This window comes from Rhinichthys klamathensis, unplaced genomic scaffold (assembly GCF_029890125.1).
Source record: "Rhinichthys klamathensis goyatoka isolate OS25496 unplaced genomic scaffold, OSU_Roscu_1.1 h1tg000220l_1, whole genome shotgun sequence".
NCBI classification, from domain to species: Eukaryota; Metazoa; Chordata; class Actinopteri; order Cypriniformes; family Leuciscidae; genus Rhinichthys; species Rhinichthys klamathensis.
This window is the reverse complement of record NW_026606744.1, coordinates 2247466-2271379: the sequence shown is the minus strand read 5'-3', so window position 1 is coordinate 2271379 and position 23914 is coordinate 2247466. Positions and strand designations below refer to the sequence as shown.

Genomic DNA, 23914 nt, shown 5'->3' with positions numbered 1-23914 from the left:
ATGGGGGTGTTTTCAGAGTACCCCTGTTTCACAGGTAACAGTCTGTCTTCAGAACACCCCCCTTTTTTTCATTTTTTTTGGATTAGGCCAACCCACTGGAGAAGAGAGACAGATAAGTAGGCTATAGAAGGTTTAATGCTGAATATTATTTATTTAATTGTGAGAGGGTTTAATAGTCCAGGGGTTCCCAAACCTTTCCATTCCAGGACCCACGTAGACAAGAATAATCTATCTCAAGACCCACCAAAATAATTTTAAAGGATGAATGTGGGGTGGGAGGCGTTAATTCTCTTTAGAGCAGGTTTTTTTCCTTGTCATAGTATGACATGTTTAATTGCAATACAAACTTATGGTGCATTATCAAAAAGTTTGAGGATTAAAATAGCCTAATGGCTGTTGAAATAATGTGAAGAATACTGAGTAGTTTTTGTCTGCTGCCTCAACTGATTTACCCAAACATGGCAAAACAAATTTAAAGAAATGAAAAAGATTAAGTAGCTAAGCTTAATCTTAACCAAAGGTTTGATATGACAAAAAATCTGAATATAAAAAAAATAATAGACTAATAATTTTATTTGACAGTATGCGATCAATTGGGAACGATACTTCTGGGAAACGCAGCCCAGAATCAGCCTTTCGTGACATTTGAATTCTCCGGTGTAATGCGATCTCATGCAGAATGCAGTGCAGTGATTGGAGTAATGGAGTTTCTTCTCGTTAATAATGCGCACCAAACAGCTTAATGAACCGAAGCCGCTCTGAGACGGTGAAAATTATCACAACAAATCGCACGCACGCGCTTCATGAAACACAATACTGACATATTTATCTAACTTTAAATCGCTCTAAGCAATATAGCGATTTCTATTTAACGTTGGTTCATCGTGCAACCTGTTTGTATGCGTCACTCATGAAACGTAAATTCAGCTGCAGGCAATATAGTGATTGTGCGACCCACCTCTTCCCAATCTGCGACCCACAAATGTGTCGCGACCCACAGTTTGAAAACCCCTGTAATAGTCAACAAAGACATCAACAGTGTGGCAGCATTTTGTTAAAATTGATAACGGGAAAAAGGTTGAATGCAAAGTTTGCAAGCAACAGTTTTGCCTTCCACAGCTCGACGACAAAAATGACATATCTAAAAGCGGTAAGCTAACTTGTCTGCGTTAGGTTGCCCTGTCTGTTTTGAGTAACGTTAGGCTATATGAAGATTTCAGAATTGGCATATCAGTTATGCACTTTATTTTGTTTCTGCTCTTGATCTGGTTTGTTTAATAAATATTCTTTTTTATTAAAGTAGACGTGCCTTTTGTGTTTAAGAGTAAAAGCTTTAAGTTAATAGTCTATTCGTGTCTCAGCCACGAAGCTGAGCTCCTATGTTCATGCGAGGACATGCACAGAGCGGCTGAAATGATAGTGTCTGACAGTTAGGGCTGTCAACTTTAGTCGTTTAGTCGACTAATCGGTCAATGCCGTCTTGGTCGACTGACATTCTCATTGGTCGACCAGTTGCATATTTATTTATTTATTTATTTATTTTTTACCAATAGAAAGAAATTTTCATTGATTTACTCCTTGATATTTTTTCCTTTATAAGCAGTTATATATTACTGTATTCTAAATATAATTAGCCTATGTTTTATCCCCAACTTTAAATGCTGTAATTTAGGCTATTTTGTAACGGCGCCACAGTTTAGCGCACCACGTAGAACACTCGGGAACCGCACCTGAGGCTGCACTGCTGCTGCGGCGCGGACACGCTTGAAAAAAATGAGCGCGTCGCTTCCATTATGAGCGCGCATACCGCGCGCCTACATTTGAAATAACGAACTTGAGCGCGCAAAAGACGCGATGCGAGCAGGCCCTTTAACGGCTTTATTATGCTGACTCAATAGATTGTTTTCTCTTATGTTTTTATGTTTTTTTGTACACTTGACGCGTTTGAAAATAGCCTAAATAATGTAACAAAACGAAAATAAACCTATATGCCTTCCTACTATACAGCCTATTATTATTAGGATTGTTTTTAAGCTATTTGGGTTTGTGTGTTTGTTTTAAAACGCCTAGATCGGCTGGACAAAAGTTAACCCATAGCTTTGAAAGTAAAGAAGAATATACAGCCTGTATAAACGATAAGCTTTTGTTAGGATTTTTCATTATTTGGCAGTTTTAGCAGTTATATTTTTTGTAGCGTGTGGTGTGGTCAGGTGCGCGATTGTGACTGTCACTATAGACCTAGGACAGAGCTCCTCACTTTGCAGTTAAAAAAAAATCACTTAATTTTCAAAGAATTGTATTATTATAGTTTTATGTATTATTGATGTTTTTTCGTTCTTGTTTTATAAATGCTCTATGACAATTGTTTAATAAATGTTCAATCAAAATTCAAAACATCGCGTCTTTTTTTTTTTTTGTCGACTGATCGTTGCACAGGACAGGACTTTGGTCGACTGAGGATTTCTTTGGTTGACTACAGCCCTACTGACAGTTATAACTTATTATTATAACATATGATAAAAAGAATTGTCTAAATTATGTTGCATATTCCTCAACAGTTCTTGTGATATCACTAGTTGACAACATAGCCTATGATTTCCGAAAATAGTACTATGATATTGCGCAGTTGCACGTGCTGCAACGCTGTCAGAGCCGACAGACTCGTGTGTCAGACTCATTTCAGTGCAAAATAATTAGGTCAAAAACCATTTAATATACTGCAAATAGCCTAATAGTTTTTTATGTTTATTTATAATTCATTTAGGCGGACAACAAGGCTACCAAGTACTGCACACAGTGTGCAGCTAATTAATTTAACGTTTTTTTTTCCTAACGTAATTTTTAGTCGAAAATTTCAGGATTTCAATAGACCAAGATTTTCTTTGGTTGAGTACAGCCCTAGTTATTAGAAGTATAACAACAGGCCAGACAGACAGGGTTCTGCCTAAAAGTCTCTAAACCTTTCTGATATGCACACAAACGCATGTTTAGGAGCCAAATCTCACCAGACTCTGATGCATCAGACCGTCTGGGTTTTGGAGAAGGAGTGTCATTTCTTCCACCAGGCCTGTGCTTCACAGCTGAAATTTTCACATGTATTTCAGTCAGAATCATTTTTACTGCTTATTATCTTACAAAAAATATGGTGCTGACAAGGAACCATTTCAGATTAAAAATAAAAAAAATAAAAAAAGACTATACTCGGGAGTTATTCAAAGCATTTCAAATAACAATATTGACTTCTAGGAAACAACCTGAAGGGCTGGTGTCTGGTCCTGAAGGACTGCGGCCTCGTCTTCTGGAGGGGCTGACGGGGTCTAAGCGGCGTGGAAGTTTTCTGGGCGGTGTAGCTGACCTACGCTTCCCTGCTCTCTTATGGGGTGACCGAGAGGAGGAGCTGCCTGTGGAGGACCGGGAGCGAGAGCTTTTTCCCCAACTTTTTTGTCAGCTGAACTTCTTTGCCCTAATATATGTAAGCCCTTAGATTTTAAGTTAATAAGTTAGATCAATAATAAAAATAAGTCAATAATAATACATGTTCATGGTTCTCTGGTTAATGGTCACATGACGTGCAGGTAAAAATTTAGAAAATATATTTTTTAGTAAATGTTTTTATTTTAATTATTTTATTTTTTAATTCTTATGATTTAATTACTTGATAGCTTTCCATTAAAATCACAAACCCCAGTGTGTGAAACCCTGACCTAATGTAATATTTAAGGCATTTCATATTGTTGCTAACAAAGAATGGAATATATTTTCATTCTCTTTGTATTTTTATATCAATATGGTACAAGATTATCCTATTCAAATCAATGCGATAAACGAGTTAGGTTAAAAGTAATCAAAAAGTAGTCAGAATACATCACTTAAAATGAACAATCTAGATTACCAACGACAATTTTTGTCATGTAATTTGGAATCAGTAACTGACAACAATTTGTAAGTAATCTACCACGCACTGTGTGTGTATGTATACATAACATTTCTTCCAATTTCAAATAAATATATTGTCATTTAGAGCATTTATTTGGAGAAAATGACAACTGGTCAAAATAAAAAAAAAGATGCCATGTTTTCAGACCTCGAATAATGCAAAGAAAACAAGTATACATTCATTTTTAAACACAATACTAATGTTTTAACTTAGGAATAGTCAACTTAAGTTAACCTAATGTTTTAACATAAGATGAATCAATATTTGGTGGAATAACCCTGATCTCCAATCACAGCTTTCATGCGTCTTGGCATACTCACTATCAGTCAGTCACATTGCTGTTGGGTGACTTTATGCCACTCCTGGCGGAAAAATTCAAGCAGCTTGGCTTTATTTAATGGCTGGTGACTCTCTAGCTTACTCTTGAAGGACCACCAGATCAAAACCGTCATGGCCATCACAATCTCCAGACCTGAACCCCACAGAAAACCTCTGGAATGTAAGCAAGAGAGTCACCAGCCATTCAATAAAGCCAAGCTGCTTGAATTTTTCCACCAGGAGTGGCATAAAGTCTCCCGACAGCAATGTGACTGACTGATAGGGAGCATGCCAAGACGCATGAAAGCTGTGATTGGAAATCAGGGTTATTCCACCAAATATTGCTTCAAAATATTGAATATTGCTTCAAATATTGACGTTAAAATATTAGTGTTGTGTATAGATGTCCCAAAACCACAATGGGAAAAGAAAATGTTCTTTTTTTTTTATCCATAAACCAATGACCAATGGTATCCAGCATTTGTCCTACAGAAGAGACATATAAGTTTGGAACGACAAAGGGGAGTAAATGACAACAGAATTTTTATTTTTGGGTAAACTATCCCTAAGATGTTTTTTTTGTTATTAACAATGATCTGCCACCACACTGCAGAAGAAACAGCTGTTTCAGAAACACAGCTCTCCATTACTTAAACTGACCTCTAGAGACAGTGTAAAGACCATGGTAAAGACAGACCTCATGTTTATCTCTTAAACACCTATGTATTCCCACAGCAGCCTGCAGTTAGGAAGCAGGTGGCACTATAAAATAACAACCAGGGCATAAACACTGTTGCCTTGGTCTGTTTTTTGCAGATCAGTCCTCATTAACCACATTACACAGTAAGAACTCACTGAGCTTTCATCTGTGGCCGCTTACGATTTCTCCCCAAGTGTTGCCAAGGTGACAACATGTGTCATCACCAGACCTGGGACGCCACAGGCTTTCCACAGAACCATGGACTAGCAAACATATGTAAAATAGCCTTACATGCAAAACAGCCTTTGCATACATTACATCCAAAATGTAATGTATGTAATTCTGTTTGAAACCAATTGTCACCATACTGGTTTGGTTTAAAAGGAAACAAATCAAATTGAGGATATGAACAATTATACAACTCAAAGAAAAGGAATTGAGACAAAAATATTTTCTTTCATTTTAATGTGACTGTTCAAAGCCAGAAATTACTGCAGGGATCAACAATTCCAAACACAACTTAGGTTACAAAAAATATAAAGCAAAAATAAAGAATGAAAACAGACTTTTCTAATTTGTTCTCATGTGCACAGTAGAGCTCTGGAGCATTGCCACAATGCTCAGATGAACAGAGAGCAGCCTGCTGGATCAGCTCTCTGGGTGTTTTAGTTTATGGATCATGCACACTAGAGGACAAACACGCTCGGGTCTGCCGTCCATGCAAACAAAACGCTCGTAAAAAGTCCTGCTGAAGTGAAGCGAGAATCCATAGGCCAACTTGTACATTGTTAACTCAGAACAGCAAATAAGCTTGCTTCATCATGACCATAAAAGCAACAGGAATCATGAAGAGGGCTTGGGGACTAAAAAAAGGTTTGTTTTTGGATAAACAGTCGTTGACAGTATTTAAGGTTGGAGAAGGACAAATTCTGATCAAGAAGCTTCAGCTGCTCAATCATTTTCACATCATAAAACTCCTCAGCAATAAACATTCCCAAAAAAATCCAAACAAACAAAAGTCTAGGGTGAATTTTAACAATTTGTACATTCTAAAGCTGAACCAACATCAAACATTTAAAATGCAGAGAGTGGAAGAAAAAGAGGGAAATGTAGGGTGTGGTAGATATTCCCTCAGGACTGAGATGGAGACATCTGGGCCTTCCTCATTGAGCGGAGAGCTTTCTCACGTAGGTGCTTCTCCAGATCATCCAAACTGTCTTCTACTTCACTCTCTGATTCCTTCAGGAAAGGTAGCATTAATTATGTCTGACTCAAGCATAACAACAAATATGCTTAGGCTTTTACCTTACATAGAACTTGTATACGCATGGTAAAAATGGAGAGACACTTCATATTACTGGACAATTTTATTCTCACTGTACAGACAGCTTTAAAAGTGTAACTTCACCTTTTTCTGGTCAGAGTCTGGCTCTGCTTCCTGTCCGTGTGCTCCTGCCACCCCTCCGCTCTTTTCTTCTCCACTCTTCTCCTTCTTCTGTTTCTTATGCTTCTTGTGTTTTTTCTCTTTCTTGTGTTTCTTCTCTTTCTTCTTTTTCTTCTTCTTACCACCTTCTACATCTGAGTTCTACAGAACAAACAAAGAGAAAAAGTTGAGACACCCTTTTGGCATTAATCCTAAATACGGTAGTTTTAGGATCCATTTCTAAAAAAGAACAGCTGAAGTCTGGAAACTAAAACCAAATACAAATTTGGTTTTAGAAGCCTCAAAGCTCTCTGGACCCAAGCTTGGGCAGGTGTGGCATACCTTGTTAGGTGATGGGCTCGGGGAGACACTGCTGTTCTTTTTGGCAGGTGGAGGTGGAGAACGGCTCGCAGAGCGAGAGGGTGAGACTGAAGCAGGTCGCTTGTGAGCCGTGGGAGGAGGAGGAGGAGGAGGAGAAGCAGATGGTGAATGTGAAACCTGTCTCCTTACAGGCTGGGGGCTCTGAGAACCTCTACAAATGGACAGGAAGAGAGTCATTCAGAGATTGTTCATCTGTTACACAAATAGAAGCGGAGCTATAGAAAAACGTACCTCTGAGATTTGCGTGGTTCTGGTGTGCGGGAAACCCTGCGAATGGGTCTGGTGCTGTGAGACGGGGACGTCTGACGTCTTTGTCTCTGCGGGGATAAACTCGAGGGTCCGTATCGAGCCGGAGGACTGGAAGACACTCGAGTAGCATGGGCAGGGGGAGAGGAGCGGGCATCTCTGCCCCGTTGGGCTGCAGAGGGATTTGGAGAGCTTCTACGGTGGCGGGGTGGAGGCGAAGCAGAAGTGGGCGGAGTACGTCTTTTTCCTGGACTACTGCCACGGTTCCGTTTGGGGGATCGAGAGGAGCGACGTTTGGCCAAAGGGGAGGGCGATCCTCTACGCTTCGCCACTGGTGAGAGAGATGCCCTGCGCTTGGTCACTGGCGAAGGAGATGCCCTGCGCTTGGCCACTGGCGAGGGAGACGCTCTGCGTTTGGACATAGGTGAAGGAGACCCTCTATGCTTGGACACAGGTGATGGAGACCCTCTGCGTTTGGACATGGGTGAAGGAGAACCTCTGCGTTTTGAAACGGGTGAAGGAGACCCTCTCCTCTTGGACAAGGGTGAAGGAGAACCTCTGCGTTTTGAAACGGGTGAAAGAGATCCTCTCCTCTTGGACACAGGTGAAGGAGACCCTCTATTCTTGGATACAGGGGATGGAGACCTTCTACGCTTGGGAGGAGACCCTGATGAGCGTCTTTTTTGAGCTGGGGGAGGGGAGGGACTGTATCTGCGCTGGATGGGAGGAGTGAAACGCCGATGAGGTGGAGATGGAGATCTGAAAAAGGAGGGACAGAATAAAGGGATGAATACCCACAGCAGGTCAAAGAGTCTTCACAACCCAAAACCATAAATTCAGCTGGATTTTACCTGCGCCTTGGGGGAGGAGAGGGTGACCTGCGGCGGCGAACAGGAGACGGTGAACGATGTCTACGGCCAGCAGGTGATGGAGAACGTCTCTTTCTTTAAACAGAGAAAGGGAGTCTAAACTCAGGGTCTGATAGTAATAAAGCATCTCTCAGTTGAGTAAACCACGGGGCTGGGTATCGACTCATCGACTTTGTCTTGTGTTTGGCGAAGCTTCTGTTTACCGTTTTTGATGTGCTTCATCTATGTGTTTATCTATGTTTAAATGTGAATTACAATTCAAAGTAGTTTGCGCACCTCCTAAAAAAATTTTTTTATTATTATCCTAAAGTGAACAAAGCATCTTAGTAGTGACCTTAAGGGAGTATCACATGTCAGATGCAAATGTCATTCAAATATTGTTGATTTTCACCTTGGGGATACATCTCTGTGTCGCCTCCGTGGTGATGCAGGTGAATGGCTCCGCCGCCTTCTGATTTCTCCATTCCTGGCACCTGCCCCTCTATTTTGCCTCCTTGGACCTTCATCTTCAGAGGAAGAGGATGAACCAGTGTCTATAAGCAACAACAACAACAAAAAAATCCATATTCAACACAACTTGAAGGTACAAGCACAGGTCTGAGAGGAATAGAGAGGGGAAGTGAGGAGACGAGTGTGATGGAAATAAGAAACAGTGATAACCTGAAGAGGACTGCTGATTCTGTCTCCGATACTGACGACGCTGCTGGACAGAATCTGCTGTTGACCCTTTGCCCACCTTCTCCTCTTCTGTAACACAAAGCAGTGGAGTCCTTCAGTGCCCGAGAAACACCCACGTGTCCACCAACACAGAGTAATGATGTGCAAAAACACACAGCCACACACACACACCCAACACATGCACCCTCCCCTCATCTTTGAAATGAACAGAAGAGACAGAATCCAAAACATGTTATTAGTAGGGCTGTACTGTCCCAGTCGATTAATTGGTCGATACGTTCTGGTTCGACCAAAATTCTGATAGGTCGATTTTTTGCCGTGTTCATTTTATCAGTTTTGCCACGCTCATTTCATCAGGCGGAAAGCACTAACTGCTAATGGGGGTGTTTTCAGAGTACCCCTGTTTCACAGGTAACAGTCTGTCTTCAGAACACCCCCCTTTTTTTCATTTTTTTTGGATTAGGCCAACCCACTGGAGAAGAGAGACAGATAAGTAGGCTATAGAAGGTTTAATGCTGAATATTATTTATTTAATTGTGAGAGGGTTTAATAGTCCAGGGGTTCCCAAACCTTTCCATTCCAGGACCCACGTAGACAAGAATAATCTATCTCAAGACCCACCAAAATAATTTTAAAGGATGAATGTGGGGTGGGAGGCGTTAATTCTCTTTAGAGCAGGTTTTTTTCCTTGTCATAGTATGACATGTTTAATTGCAATACAAACTTATGGTGCATTATCAAAAAGTTTGAGGATTAAAATAGCCTAATGGCTGTTGAAATAATGTGAAGAATACTGAGTAGTTTTTGTCTGCTGCCTCAACTGATTTACCCAAACATGGCAAAACAAATTTAAAGAAATGAAAAAGATTAAGTAGCTAAGCTTAATCTTAACCAAAGGTTTGATATGACAAAAAATCTGAATATAAAAAAAATAATAGACTAATAATTTTATTTGACAGTATGCGATCAATTGGGAACGATACTTCTGGGAAACGCAGCCCAGAATCAGCCTTTCGTGACATTTGAATTCTCCGGTGTAATGCGATCTCATGCAGAATGCAGTGCAGTGATTGGAGTAATGGAGTTTCTTCTCGTTAATAATGCGCACCAAACAGCTTAATGAACCGAAGCCGCTCTGAGACGGTGAAAATTATCACAACAAATCGCACGCACGCGCTTCATGAAACACAATACTGACATATTTATCTAACTTTAAATCGCTCTAAGCAATATAGCGATTTCTATTTAACGTTGGTTCATCGTGCAACCTGTTTGTATGCGTCACTCATGAAACGTAAATTCAGCTGCAGGCAATATAGTGATTGTGCGACCCACCTCTTCCCAATCTGCGACCCACAAATGTGTCGCGACCCACAGTTTGAAAACCCCTGTAATAGTCAACAAAGACATCAACAGTGTGGCAGCATTTTGTTAAAATTGATAACGGGAAAAAGGTTGAATGCAAAGTTTGCAAGCAACAGTTTTGCCTTCCACAGCTCGACGACAAAAATGACATATCTAAAAGCGGTAAGCTAACTTGTCTGCGTTAGGTTGCCCTGTCTGTTTTGAGTAACGTTAGGCTATATGAAGATTTCAGAATTGGCATATCAGTTATGCACTTTATTTTGTTTCTGCTCTTGATCTGGTTTGTTTAATAAATATTCTTTTTTATTAAAGTAGACGTGCCTTTTGTGTTTAAGAGTAAAAGCTTTAAGTTAATAGTCTATTCGTGTCTCAGCCACGAAGCTGAGCTCCTATGTTCATGCGAGGACATGCACAGAGCGGCTGAAATGATAGTGTCTGACAGTTAGGGCTGTCAACTTTAGTCGTTTAGTCGACTAATCGGTCAATGCCGTCTTGGTCGACTGACATTCTCATTGGTCGACCAGTTGCATATTTATTTATTTATTTATTTATTTTTTACCAATAGAAAGAAATTTTCATTGATTTACTCCTTGATATTTTTTCCTTTATAAGCAGTTATATATTACTGTATTCTAAATATAATTAGCCTATGTTTTATCCCCAACTTTAAATGCTGTAATTTAGGCTATTTTGTAACGGCGCCACAGTTTAGCGCACCACGTAGAACACTCGGGAACCGCACCTGAGGCTGCACTGCTGCTGCGGCGCGGACACGCTTGAAAAAAATGAGCGCGTCGCTTCCATTATGAGCGCGCATACCGCGCGCCTACATTTGAAATAACGAACTTGAGCGCGCAAAAGACGCGATGCGAGCAGGCCCTTTAACGGCTTTATTATGCTGACTCAATAGATTGTTTTCTCTTATGTTTTTATGTTTTTTTGTACACTTGACGCGTTTGAAAATAGCCTAAATAATGTAACAAAACGAAAATAAACCTATATGCCTTCCTACTATACAGCCTATTATTATTAGGATTGTTTTTAAGCTATTTGGGTTTGTGTGTTTGTTTTAAAACGCCTAGATCGGCTGGACAAAAGTTAACCCATAGCTTTGAAAGTAAAGAAGAATATACAGCCTGTATAAACGATAAGCTTTTGTTAGGATTTTTCATTATTTGGCAGTTTTAGCAGTTATATTTTTTGTAGCGTGTGGTGTGGTCAGGTGCGCGATTGTGACTGTCACTATAGACCTAGGACAGAGCTCCTCACTTTGCAGTTAAAAAAAAATCACTTAATTTTCAAAGAATTGTATTATTATAGTTTTATGTATTATTGATGTTTTTTCGTTCTTGTTTTATAAATGCTCTATGACAATTGTTTAATAAATGTTCAATCAAAATTCAAAACATCGCGTCTTTTTTTTTTTTTGTCGACTGATCGTTGCACAGGACAGGACTTTGGTCGACTGAGGATTTCTTTGGTTGACTACAGCCCTACTGACAGTTATAACTTATTATTATAACATATGATAAAAAGAATTGTCTAAATTATGTTGCATATTCCTCAACAGTTCTTGTGATATCACTAGTTGACAACATAGCCTATGATTTCCGAAAATAGTACTATGATATTGCGCAGTTGCACGTGCTGCAACGCTGTCAGAGCCGACAGACTCGTGTGTCAGACTCATTTCAGTGCAAAATAATTAGGTCAAAAACCATTTAATATACTGCAAATAGCCTAATAGTTTTTTATGTTTATTTATAATTCATTTAGGCGGACAACAAGGCTACCAAGTACTGCACACAGTGTGCAGCTAATTAATTTAACGTTTTTTTTTCCTAACGTAATTTTTAGTCGAAAATTTCAGGATTTCAATAGACCAAGATTTTCTTTGGTTGAGTACAGCCCTAGTTATTAGAAGTATAACAACAGGCCAGACAGACAGGGTTCTGCCTAAAAGTCTCTAAACCTTTCTGATATGCACACAAACGCATGTTTAGGAGCCAAATCTCACCAGACTCTGATGCATCAGACCGTCTGGGTTTTGGAGAAGGAGTGTCATTTCTTCCACCAGGCCTGTGCTTCACAGCTGAAATTTTCACATGCATTTCAGTCAGAATCATTTTTACTGCTTATTATCTTACAAAAAATATGGTGCTGACAAGGAACCATTTCAGATTAAAAATAAAAAAAATAAAAAAAGACTATACTCGGGAGTTATTCAAAGCATTTCAAATAACAATATTGACTTCTAGGAAACAACCTGAAGGGCTGGTGTCTGGTCCTGAAGGACTGCGGCCTCGTCTTCTGGAGGGGCTGACGGGGTCTAAGCGGCGTGGAAGTTTTCTGGGCGGTGTAGCTGACCTACGCTTCCCTGCTCTCTTATGGGGTGACCGAGAGGAGGAGCTGCCTGTGGAGGACCGGGAGCGAGAGCGCCGCCTGGTGGACGAACAAGATCAGGTGAACAAAAGCTGACTAGCAGTTCACAAGAGGCAGATGAAAGACAAGTTTAATTTTTATATTAAAGACGAGTAAAAAGATGAAGATATGAGAACAAGAACATTTATAAAACTAAATGTAAAACCAGTGTCGCTTTACCGTTCAAAAGATTTAAGTCGTGCTTATTAGGGTTGTCACTAACGATTATTTTGGTAATCTTTCAATTATTTTGACGATTAATCAGATTTTATTTTTGTGGTAATAAAATTAGACCTATGGGAACAATAGACTATAAAAATATATAATAATGAGGCAATAATAACTCATTCAAATAAAGTATCAAAAGCAAGTAATCATGGTTTTATTGAACAGTTAAAATACATAATGTACATAAAGTAATATGTATTAAAACAAATGCCTGCAGAGGGCACCAACAGCCAGGTGATTGTTGCTGTTGCACTTTACAGCATGATCAAATCCTTGTTTAATATTGTGCAAACATTTAATTCAAATGTCTAATCAATCACTTAATATTTGGCCACTTTACGATAAAATGGTACAGCGAGTTTAAACAACTTTTATTTTGACATCGCAATGAATAACAGTTTGCATATCTGCAAATCTGGCGAAATGGCGCACATTGAGTTCCCAAATTAACGTTATCAGCAATCCAAACTCACAGCATATGCAGAGATGGAGTTTGTTTACACAGCTGCTGAGATGCTCCACCCATGTAAATAATAGCACATGTCGCAATGAAACAAAATGCATACTACATAAGCATTTCCAAAAGCACGTTATTGGAAACCTAAACAAACAGCACATGCAGAGATGAGTTTATGTGAAGTAGCATTTACTGTGAGGTGCAGCTCTGAAAAAAAAACATAACCACCAAGCATGTAAACAAAGCGTGACAGCCCTTGATTAATTTATTGTGTAGCCTTATAAAATGGTCTAATAATGCGCTTTCTTGTCCTTGGAATGTGCCACTTCTGGTATTTTAATCGACATGGGTAAATTGCATTCAAGGTTTTATTTTATTTTTATTTAATCGAGGAATTGTGACAGCCCTAGTTTTTATTATTCTATTTTTACAGTCTCTTATGCTCACAAAGGCTGCATTTATTTGATCAAAAATACAGAAAAAAGTAATATTGCAGGGCACCAGACTGCGACCAACTGGTCGCAAAATTTTTCCTTTTTTCCTGCCAGTGCGACCAAATATTTATTTAGGTCGCGCTGGCGCGATCACAACGTTGCTGAGCAGCGAATGCAAACAAATGAAAGCGGAACAAAAATGCGCTACTCATTTATGCTTCACGTGCCGTTTATTAGTTCGGACCAATAATAGACAGCGCCCCGAACTTGCCAGTCGCGGGCTGATCTCGATCATGCCACACTGTTACTAGGAGATCCAGACTCTGGAGATCCAGTGAAGAAATCCATTGAATTCGCCTCAGAATTAATAAATTCAGTGCGAGATCCAGTGAGAAACATTCCGATTCAGCGCAGAATAAACCATCTCTTGTTATAAACCATAGATATCAGATCAAACAGCGCTGACGTGGAAACCAGGAGAAACACTTATAGAAGGCTTTCAGTCCACAAATCAGCAACATTCACCATGGATTTAGGCTAATGTAGTAACTCTAACCATAAATATGGTATTGTGACAGAAATAGTCAAACGCTTGTAAGTACTAGGCTACACATCTTTTTCCAGCACTTCAAAACTATAATATCATATATAAATGTTATTTTTAATGTGATGACCAACACATTTTATGTTCATCCTTCAAAGACTGTCCTAAAACTAAAAATGTTAAGATGTAGGAAAACTCTTATTTAAACACTTATTTAAAAATAAAAATTAAATTACCATTGTAAACAGTATGATGCTTATTCGCTATTTTCACTTCTTATCAATTTTTTCACTCGTTTTGCTTTTTAATTAATATTAAGACATTATGAATAATAATAATTAAAGTTAATTTCATCTACACCCTAAATTAAGCTTAGTGCTTTATTGTCAGCCCCAGTGCTACCAGATATTTTTGTAGAAGTCAGTGGCTCCGGTGATGCTGCCCTCAAATGTTAGTCTGGAGCCCTGTGAACTTAAAATAAAACTGCACATCGTAATATCTGTACGTTAAGTCTATTTATTATTAAAGAATTTGTCAGTATTATAGTTGTTTTGGGGGAAATTTGAATAATTGCATTGCAAGATGATTTAAGGTGTGCCCCTAAATTTTCTGCTTGCGCTCCTAAAATTCAGTCAGGGGCTACACCGCTCCTAGTAAAAAAAGTTAGTCTGGAGCCCTGTAATTTATTTATTTCTGAGATGCTAAAACTGAATTTTCAGCAGCCATTATTTCAGTCTTCAGTGTCACATGATTGCCACTGTTATCAGTTCTCTCTTTGCGCTCATACACACTCCAGTCTTCACACAGACGAGTGCTTCAATCTATCGCTTAACGCTGTTGTGGAGACTATTCGTTCTGGTGAAATCCCAAAACAGTGCACACAAACATGTCTATGCTCTTGATATAGAATCACTGATGAACACCTTTGGTTTTAATGAGAAAAAAAAACAATACGAGGGCAGATTAGAACCCAACCTCTCTGATATGCTTAACAAAAGTTCTACCACCAGACCATTTAGGCACACGAGTATTCTAGGCGAATCTATGCATTTCTCACAGATAAGAAGAATCTCAGGACTAATAATATTGTATTATAGTTAGGGATGCACGATATTGGATTTTGGCCGATATTCGATATGCCGATATTTTCAAACTAATTTTGCCCAATGCCGATACCGATGTATTTGTATTTTTTTTTAAGTGCAAAAGCTTATTAAAGCTTCTATTAAAGTTCTGAGTCAAGAGCAGTGAGTGATTTCCTCTGTGTTTTGTTGTTTTATTAACGATAGTTCTCCCAAAAATTTAAATTGTCATCATTTACTCTCTCAAGTTGTTTTAAACCCAAATAAATTTCTTTCTTCTGTTGAAAATAAAAGTTATTTGGAAGAATGTGGCTAACCAAACAGTTGCTGTACTCCAGTGACTTCCAAAGTATATTTAAGCACGAGAAAGAAATTATTACAGGTTTGGAACATTAGAGGAAGTAAATAATGACAGAATTTTTATTTCTGGGTGCAGTATCTCTTTAAGGACATGGGCAGCATATTATAGATACTGTCTCTTTAAGAGCTGCACGCGACTCGTCTAATATGCACGCATTTGACAAGCAGATTTTCTAAGCAGACAAGGGGCGGGTCATTATTATTGTTTTTTTAATCCATGTATGTTGCTTGCAATTTCCAGGCAGCCTATATTAAATATTTGGGAATATCTATTTTCGTATTTTATTAGGTTATTTGATAAGGTTACAATACGAATGCCGTAGCAACTTAACTTGCGTGAGGTCCATAAACCTTTGGCGTCGCGTGACACGTCACGAAAGCGGCGCACCAAGCAGCTCCGCAGCTCCCGCTGCCAGCCACGACAACAACAACAACGGAGAAATAAAAGTGAAGATGGAAGACGAGGTGCGGGAGAAATTGAGGTCGGGAATTTACCTGATTAAATTGAAAAGAAAAATAAGGTTACAGGCTGCTAAATCTAATGTTTGGGAGCTGTTCTCAGAAATAGTTGCAGCAGGAGACAACAGTAGCTAGATCGGCTACCTGAAGTGCAACTCGTGTGAAAAATATACAAACAGTAGCGCCACAAAACGGGCACTTCCAGCATGTCAAGACATATTTGTGGGGGTCTAAGAAATAAAAAATGGTTTAGCCTATTAGATGAATACAAACGCTGCTTTATGTTGAAAATGTTTATTAGTATCTTATTAATATGACCTGATTTATGATTCATAATCGTCTCTTGTTGCCAGTTTACAGGGCGATGTTTCCAAGCACTTTCAGGCTGAAATAAAGGCTGTTTTCATTTACATTACAATGCCTAGTAGTAGGGGTGGCACGGTACATGAAAAAACACCCGAACCGTTCGGTTCGCTTGTCTCGGTTCGGAGCGTGTGTGCGCGTCTCACGGTTCGACGCATGCCCAATGTAGCCTCGTCCCCGTATGTGACCTCAGACATGTGTTTCCTTTTCGTGCGAAATAAGACGTGTGGACATACATATGAGGCTTGTTCGACTTGAACCGGCGCTGCACAGAGCGATCGGTGAATAACATCAAAGTACCGCGAGAGCAACGGCTCCGTATGCTTTTCAATCACTCTCGCGGTACTTTGATGTCATAAACCGATCGCTCTGTGCAGCGCCGGTTCAAGTCGAACAAGCCAGTAAAGGTGGAGTATGGAGTGCTGCAGGTCACGTGACGTCACGTGTAGAAATGGCAAGTGGGAGAGACAGGGTTTCTGCAAGTTTTACAAAGTCAAATTTAAGACTTTTTAAGACCTTTTTAAGACCATTACGAATGAAATTTAAGACCTATATCACGACATATAAAAAAACGTACAAAGGAAACGCAGAGTCTCAAAATTACTTGCCAAGTAATTTAATTTATTCAAACTGAACATAGTACTTTCGTCGAACATCAGCACGAACGGTCCCGTGATTTTGGAAATTAGTTCTGTTTTTATAAAATCCGCTATTCCAAAGCGCGTAATGTAGGCTGTTTTATCTTTCCCGCACCTGAAGGATTTAGTGATGTCAGAGCCCGGAAACATTGTTTGAAGCAATTCCCAGATTTCCTCATTTGGACTGTAGGACTAGTGTCTTGTCACTGTGTGGAGAACCCAGAGCACCTCCACTTTTAGTGGTGGCTCTGGTTCAAAAGCAACACGGAGGTCGATTGCGGGAGTTGCGGAGCTACTGTGTGGGCCAGGCCTCGCCTAGGCAGTGTAAGTTAGAAGTAGTGCTGGAGCCGCCAGATACTTGCAAGAACTGGCTGATGGCTGTCGTTCGCTGGAGACCCTTCACAGCAGTTGCTAGATGTTTATCACTTTTTGCATGTGACTCCAGCGCCCGTACACCCAACGTCCCCAATTTAATAGCTTTCTTGCATAAGAAGCTCTATGATAAGAAGCAGTAGGCTTCAAATACGTTGTTTGCAACTGGCTTTAACCAAGCACGAAATTCAGATTTTTCAAGCCAAGTCTCGCTAAACTTGCACTTCCCCATAATGTTAGCTGAATAAAATCCGTTTTACGTCTGTCTGTGGTATCTGAGACACGCGCCAATAACACGAAAGCTCGAAGCTGATTGGCTGTTGAATGTTGGTCTATTTTGTAGTCGTAATACAGCGAATTATATTTGGACTAGCGAAATAAGGAACTACAACGGAACACCACGGAATAAAAAAAAACATTCCAAAGCGCTGCGGGAGCATTTCAATGAGATTTACATGGACGTAGGAAAATTAAGACCTGTTTAAAATGATTTAAGACCTAGAACACATTACTTCACCAAATTTACGACTTTTTAAGGCCTTAAATTGTGATTTTGAAATTTAAGACTTTTTTAGACTTTTTAAGACCCCGCGGAAACCCTGGAGAGACAAGGAAGGCTAACGAGGATGCGCCAGCGTCGTATAAGTCCGGTGTGTGGGAACATTTTGGATTGAAAAAAATTTATCCACACTCTCAGGGAATAGAAGCATTGTTGATACTGTTTTTGTGTTGAGGTTGAACTTATGTTTCACTTTATGATTATGGCCTTTGCTATTGCTATAGCCTAATTATAGTAAATTATGTTTCATGTATTTTGACTTATTTAAAAGACAGAGTTTTAAGAGTTCCTCTCTACACTTAAGTTGGCAGTTTGATAAATGCAAGTTAATTTCAATCTTTGTGTGCTAAAAATGCATAAGTTCCTGTAGAGATAGTGATACACCTTCTCCTTTTTTGCCAAATAAACGAAAAGCATGACATTAGGCTTGGGAATCGGTTCCAGGTTCCGGTTTGGAACCGGTTCCAAACGTTCCGACCCATCGGAATCGTACACGTCCACACGTTAACGATTCCACTAACGATTCCGAATGTTCCGTTCCATCCATTCCCGCGTCGCGGCATGACGTCAGTCACAGTATGTGCCTGAATCCATTCCTGCATCGCGGCATGACGTTACAGTATGCGACTGGATTTTTAAATCCCCTAAAAAAAGCGCGATGGCTACGAGACGTAAACGATCGAGAGTGTGGCTTCATTTTACAAAAAAAGATGATCAGCAACATTCAGAGTGTAATCTTTGCAAAGCGGTTCTTGCTTGTAAGGGGGGCAGCACAACAAATATGCTCAAACATTTAAATAACATCCATGGCATTAAATACCAGGAGTGCACTATATTTGACAGCCTGCGCTCCACAAACAATGGTAGGTAGGCTTATAAGTTATATCAAACATTATTGCTAAATAAGTAACCAATGATCTTTTCTAACTAAATAATCAAATTATGTGCAAATATTCGCTCGTTTAATTCATTGTAGATGGTGACAGTGACAGACAGCCTGGTGAGAGTAGCGAGAAAGAGACCACTTTCACGCTAGCTGCTCAGGGAGCCAAGATGACAGAGGAAAGGGTGAACAAATGTCATCGCAAGGTTGTGAGGTTCGTTGTGAAAGGTTTGCACCCTTTCATGACAGTAGAGCAGGTTGAATTTCGGTAGGTGGGAGAAATGCTTACAATATTGTTATCAAGTTGTCTGTACGGGTGACCAGTATGTCCTGAAAAAAAAATCGGACAGCCCCGACCCCGAGAGCCAATGTTCCGACTTCCGAATCGGTCCAAATTGTCCTGAAAATGATAGAACTAGGCCTACTAGAGCAGCAGTCTTTTTTTCACCCAAAAGCGGCATGCTGAACAAAACACGCCGGTTTTCTCCGTATGCAATGTTAAACAAGCCTTGAAACACACAGCCCTTGTCAGTCAAATATATTCCTCCTGTCATCACGGATTTGCAGGCGTAAGCCTAAATCTTTTTTTTTTAATTAAGTAAATTTCATTGGGGTTTTATTGTTTTTAATCAACTTTAAATTATTATTATCGCTGTATACAAGATCAGGTTAAGTTCCATGCTCATTTTATTTACTCTATAAGCTATTCCACCCGAAAGCTTGTTACTATATAAACATGAACATGTTAGTTTATAAGACAGTGTGTAATATTATGTTTTTAAAAAAGTATTTAAAGTATAAAAAAGTATTTAATAAGCTACTCAATCAAAATAGTAAACACAAGTACAAGCCAAGAATACTTAGAATATTTAATTATACTTAAGTATATCTCGATCAACAAGCATAGGCCAAATATACTTAAAGGATTAGTTCACTTTTAAAAAAACTTTTGCTGATAATTTACTCACCCCCATGTCATCCAAGATGTCCATGTCTTTCTTTCTTCAGTCGAAAAGAAATTAATGTTTTTGATGAAAACATTCCAAGATTTTTTTCCATATAATGCACTTTGCTGGGCACCAAACGGTTCAAGGTCTAAATGACCGTTTCAGTGCTGCTTCAAAGGGCTTTAAACGACACCAGACGATGAATAAGGGTCTTATCTAGCGAAACGATCGGTCATTTCAAAAATAAATAAAAAAGTTAGTGTTATAGGCACAAATGCTCGGCTTAGCGAACTCTACTGTTCGAACTCGTTCATCAAAATGAACAAATCTTTTTTCGAGTCAATGACTCGAAAAAAGATTCGTTCATTTTGATGAACGAGTCAATGACTCGAAAAAAGATTCGTTCATTTTGATGAACGAGTTCGAACGCGAGCATTTGTGCCTATAACACTTTAACTTTTTTATTTATTTTTGAAATGACAGATCGTTTCTCTAGATAAGACCCTTATTCATAGTCTGGTATCGTTTAAAGCCCTTTGAAGCTGAACTGAAACGGTAATTTAGACCTTGAACCGTTTGGCTACCATTGAAGTCCATTATATGGAGAAAAATCCTGGAATGTTTTCATCAAAAACATTAATTTCTTTTCGACTGAAGAAAGAAAGACATGGACATCTTGGATGACATGGGGGTGAGTAAATTATCAGCTAAAGTTTTTTAAAAAGTGAACTAATCCTTTAAGTCTTTTCTGTCAGTATAAGTCAAGTATACTTAAATGCAATTTGAAGTATATTTCTGAGAAGTACATTAAAAAATAAGAAAGTTTACTTTCAGTCTACTTTTTGTTTAAAAGTATACTAATAGAACACTTGAATAAACTTATTTTTCGTAAGGGTATCCAACTTATAGGCTAGCTGAAGTCGCGACGTCTCTAGGCCTACTCGTTTTTAAAACAAATCCGTTAATTGTAGGCATCTGTTAGTTTCAGCAAACAGTAGTTCCTTTGTGTTTTTTCTCTCTTTACCTCCGACCCATTGTGTCGTTTGATGCCTTGATTCGTGTCTTTTGGCTTTTTTTAGTGCTATGTAAGCAGCAGCATGTCACTCACGTCATGCAACAACTTCTCTTCCTCCCCACCCCCAAATTTCACCCATCCCCATCTGGTCACCCTACAGCAGGGCTATTCAATTGGCGGCCCGCCAATCATCTCCATACGGCCCGAGGGCACCCCAACCTCCCTCCTCCTATTTTCTGGTGGTGCGGCTAAATTTGGTTAGAAATGTGCGTGGCCGCAGTGGCGCCTGCAGCTGGACGACTATACGCACTGTGTGTGTACCATGAGCGCTCCGACTGACCTGAGAGAAACGTTTTCAGTCCGAATATTTCAGCAGTTATTATGTGTGTCCCGTATTTCTGTCGACTGAACCAGCGATATTAATCATTCGTTGGTTCGATTATTTCCTTTCCATGAATTGGCCAAACACGCTTGCATAATGGTCTGAAACGATTCGGATTCGTTCGGACCGTTCTGTCACTGAATAATCTGAAGCGGTTTCTCGGTCAGTAACAACAAATAGAGAACAAAATAGCGCTGGTTTCAGTTGTTTCACTTTTTTACTTTGAACTAGGCAGCACTGCCCAGTGGATAACGGAACGCAAGCTTAAAGGAGTTGCGTTACACCGGTACCGGACACTAAACAGCGTTGCAACATCCAGTGAGAAGCGTTTCAATCGGACACTCCTCTCTGTTACAAACCACAAATCACTCAATGATTTTAACTAGTTTTAAATCGGATGAAACAGCCTTAACATTCCCAACACTACTGATGAGGTAAATAGCAGACACATGAACAAAGATAGAAGACTATAAATCCCCTAATCACCACCCTTATACAAACATTTACCATGAATGTAATAATTTACCATGGTTTGGGCAGAAATGTGGAATATTTATATTGAATACTATGTTATAGTCATTTATATTGCATTAGATTTATTAGGGGGGTAGAGGAATATATAATTCATTGGGTGTATAGTTTTTACCTGTTCAGGCATTTTTTATACAGTGGTAGTGAGCCATGCATGGTTTTACCTATATGGTTACGAAGTCTCACTGCCAGGATATTTTAATTTAAGCCTATAATAATTATTAATAAAATAATTCTTACCACTAGCTATGATGTAATTCATATATTTGTACATAGCTGTAAATAAGTTATTTATTATGATCTGCATACTGTTGGGTACCACATTTCCAAGTAAATGCAACTTTTTTTGTTTACTTTAGCTTACTTATTGATACGGTTATGTTTCAATAAATAAGCTAAACCCACCGGCCCACCTCAACTTTTCGATTTAATAATCCGGCCCTCGAATGAAGCTAATTGAATAGCCCTGCCCTACAGAATGTGGTTACACAATGAGCCATAATAACTTATTTAGCTCTATAGCCAGTATTGTTAAATCTGTCATTACTTAGGCCTATGTTAGCTAGTCTAAAATCATGAAAGTTAATAATAATTACCTACTAGTGTAATTATTAACTGTAGTTAATTTAGTCTTTCTGGTGGCTAATTTAAATATTTATATAGAATGTTGAATTATTTAGAATAATTATTAAAATAATTTATTAATTATAATTTCTAGGGAGATGACTGAGGCTCTTAACCCAAGATACAAGCCACCGTCAAGGGATAGCTTGTCCAACCATCTCATACCTGCCTGGTATGAAGTGGAAAAGGCCAACTTAATTTCAATGTTAAGTGGTATCAGCAATATGGCCATTACGGCAGATGGATGGACAAGTGTCTGTCAGGACCACTACCTGACAATCACTTTGCATTACGTCAGGCAGGGAAAAATTGAAGGCAAAGTGCTTTGTACCAAGGCAGTTTATCAGGCACAGACAGGAATTAATGTGGCTGAGGAGATTGAAGAAATACTTCAAGAATACAGGGTTAGGGAGAAAGTGGTGGCATCAACGGTTGACAATGCTGCCAACATGGCTGTCGCTCTGAGGACCCTAGCTATTGTGAGAATAGGCTGCTTCGCCCATACTCTGGCATTTTATTATCTTCTGAGCAGCTAAATTCAAAGCATCTCCAACTAGGCAGCAAGAGTGCGGAGTGTCATCGTGTGGATGAGGAGCGTGAGCATGGCAAAGGTTGTCCTCAAAGAGAAGCAGAAACTCCTGAGTAAGAATTTTTATATTTCCATTGCATACTAATATAACATTTTGATGAGATATATAAATAAATATATGCAACAAACAAATTGATGGTTCTATAATGTGGATTAGGTGATGTGCTAACAATAGATGTTCCTTTCTCTCAGACCTGCCTCAGCATATGATGATTTTGGATGTAAAGACAAGGTGGAATTCTTCCTATCTAATGATCAAAAGGTTCTATGAACAATTCCCCGCAATACAGGCCGCAGTTATGGACCCCAGATTGAGGAAACAATCAGATAAGGAAAAGTAAGCTTTTACGACCTACTAAATTATGACTGATTATATCTTGATTATTGAGTAGTTTGCGAGACTAAAGGGTAAGGGTAAAGTGCAAGGGTAGGCTAGGGTAAATTGAAATTTTAAATTTATTTTTACAGTTCATCTTGAGAACGGAGGGGTAGTATGGGGAGATTACTGATTTGCTTGTTCTGAACAATAATCGTTATCTATTATAGATTGTTGGAGAATTTACAGACTGAAGACATGAGGAGGGCAGAGGAGTTCCTTCATCTGATGGTTGTGCTATACACATCCACCCTCTGCATCTCAAGCGAAAGAAGTCCAACATGTGGTCAAATTCTGCCAATTTTAAAGTTGGAGAAACACTATACCATCCAAGCACAGGACTCTGCCTTCACAAGGAACATAAAGGAAAATATTTGGACTGATCTCTCTGCACGCTACCAGGTACTTTGACATATTCATGGAGGACAAATGTTCACTGCTCAAGAAAAATGATATACTGATGTGGACGGGAATTTCACATTTGTCTCTGTTGAACATGAATCTTTCTTTCTAAATTCAAGAATGAAGAAGTGCAGATCTTCTTGGAAGAGGCAACAGTAATGGACCCAAGGTTCAAGATGAAAATTGAGAGTGATGCCATCTGGGAAAGGCTAAGAACAGCAGCAGAGGTGATGGCCATCACAGAAGAGGTATTTGACTGTCTGTCTGCTATTGTTATCATTTTACACCAATTTCATATATGGGACTCACAATTTGTTTTTAAGCAGGAGCA

At 39.2% G+C, this 23914-nt stretch overlaps 1 protein-coding gene across 1 annotated transcript in view; it reads right to left on the bottom strand.

Moving 5' to 3' along the window:
• The window catches only part of srrm1 (serine/arginine repetitive matrix 1), a 42560-nt gene that overhangs the window by 3526 nt on the left and 15120 nt on the right, over nt 1-23914 (bottom strand). The window contains exons 9-15 of the mRNA XM_056264392.1: nt 12184-12359; nt 11935-12009; nt 8535-8621; nt 8266-8407; nt 7857-7949; nt 7262-7764; nt 3006-3080 (exon numbers count right to left, since the gene is read on the bottom strand). Coding sequence (XP_056120367.1) covers nt 3006-3080; nt 7262-7764; nt 7857-7949; nt 8266-8407; nt 8535-8621; nt 11935-12009; nt 12184-12359 — 1151 coding nt within the window. The remainder of the gene's footprint in view (nt 1-3005; nt 3081-7261; nt 7765-7856; nt 7950-8265; nt 8408-8534; nt 8622-11934; nt 12010-12183; nt 12360-23914) is intronic.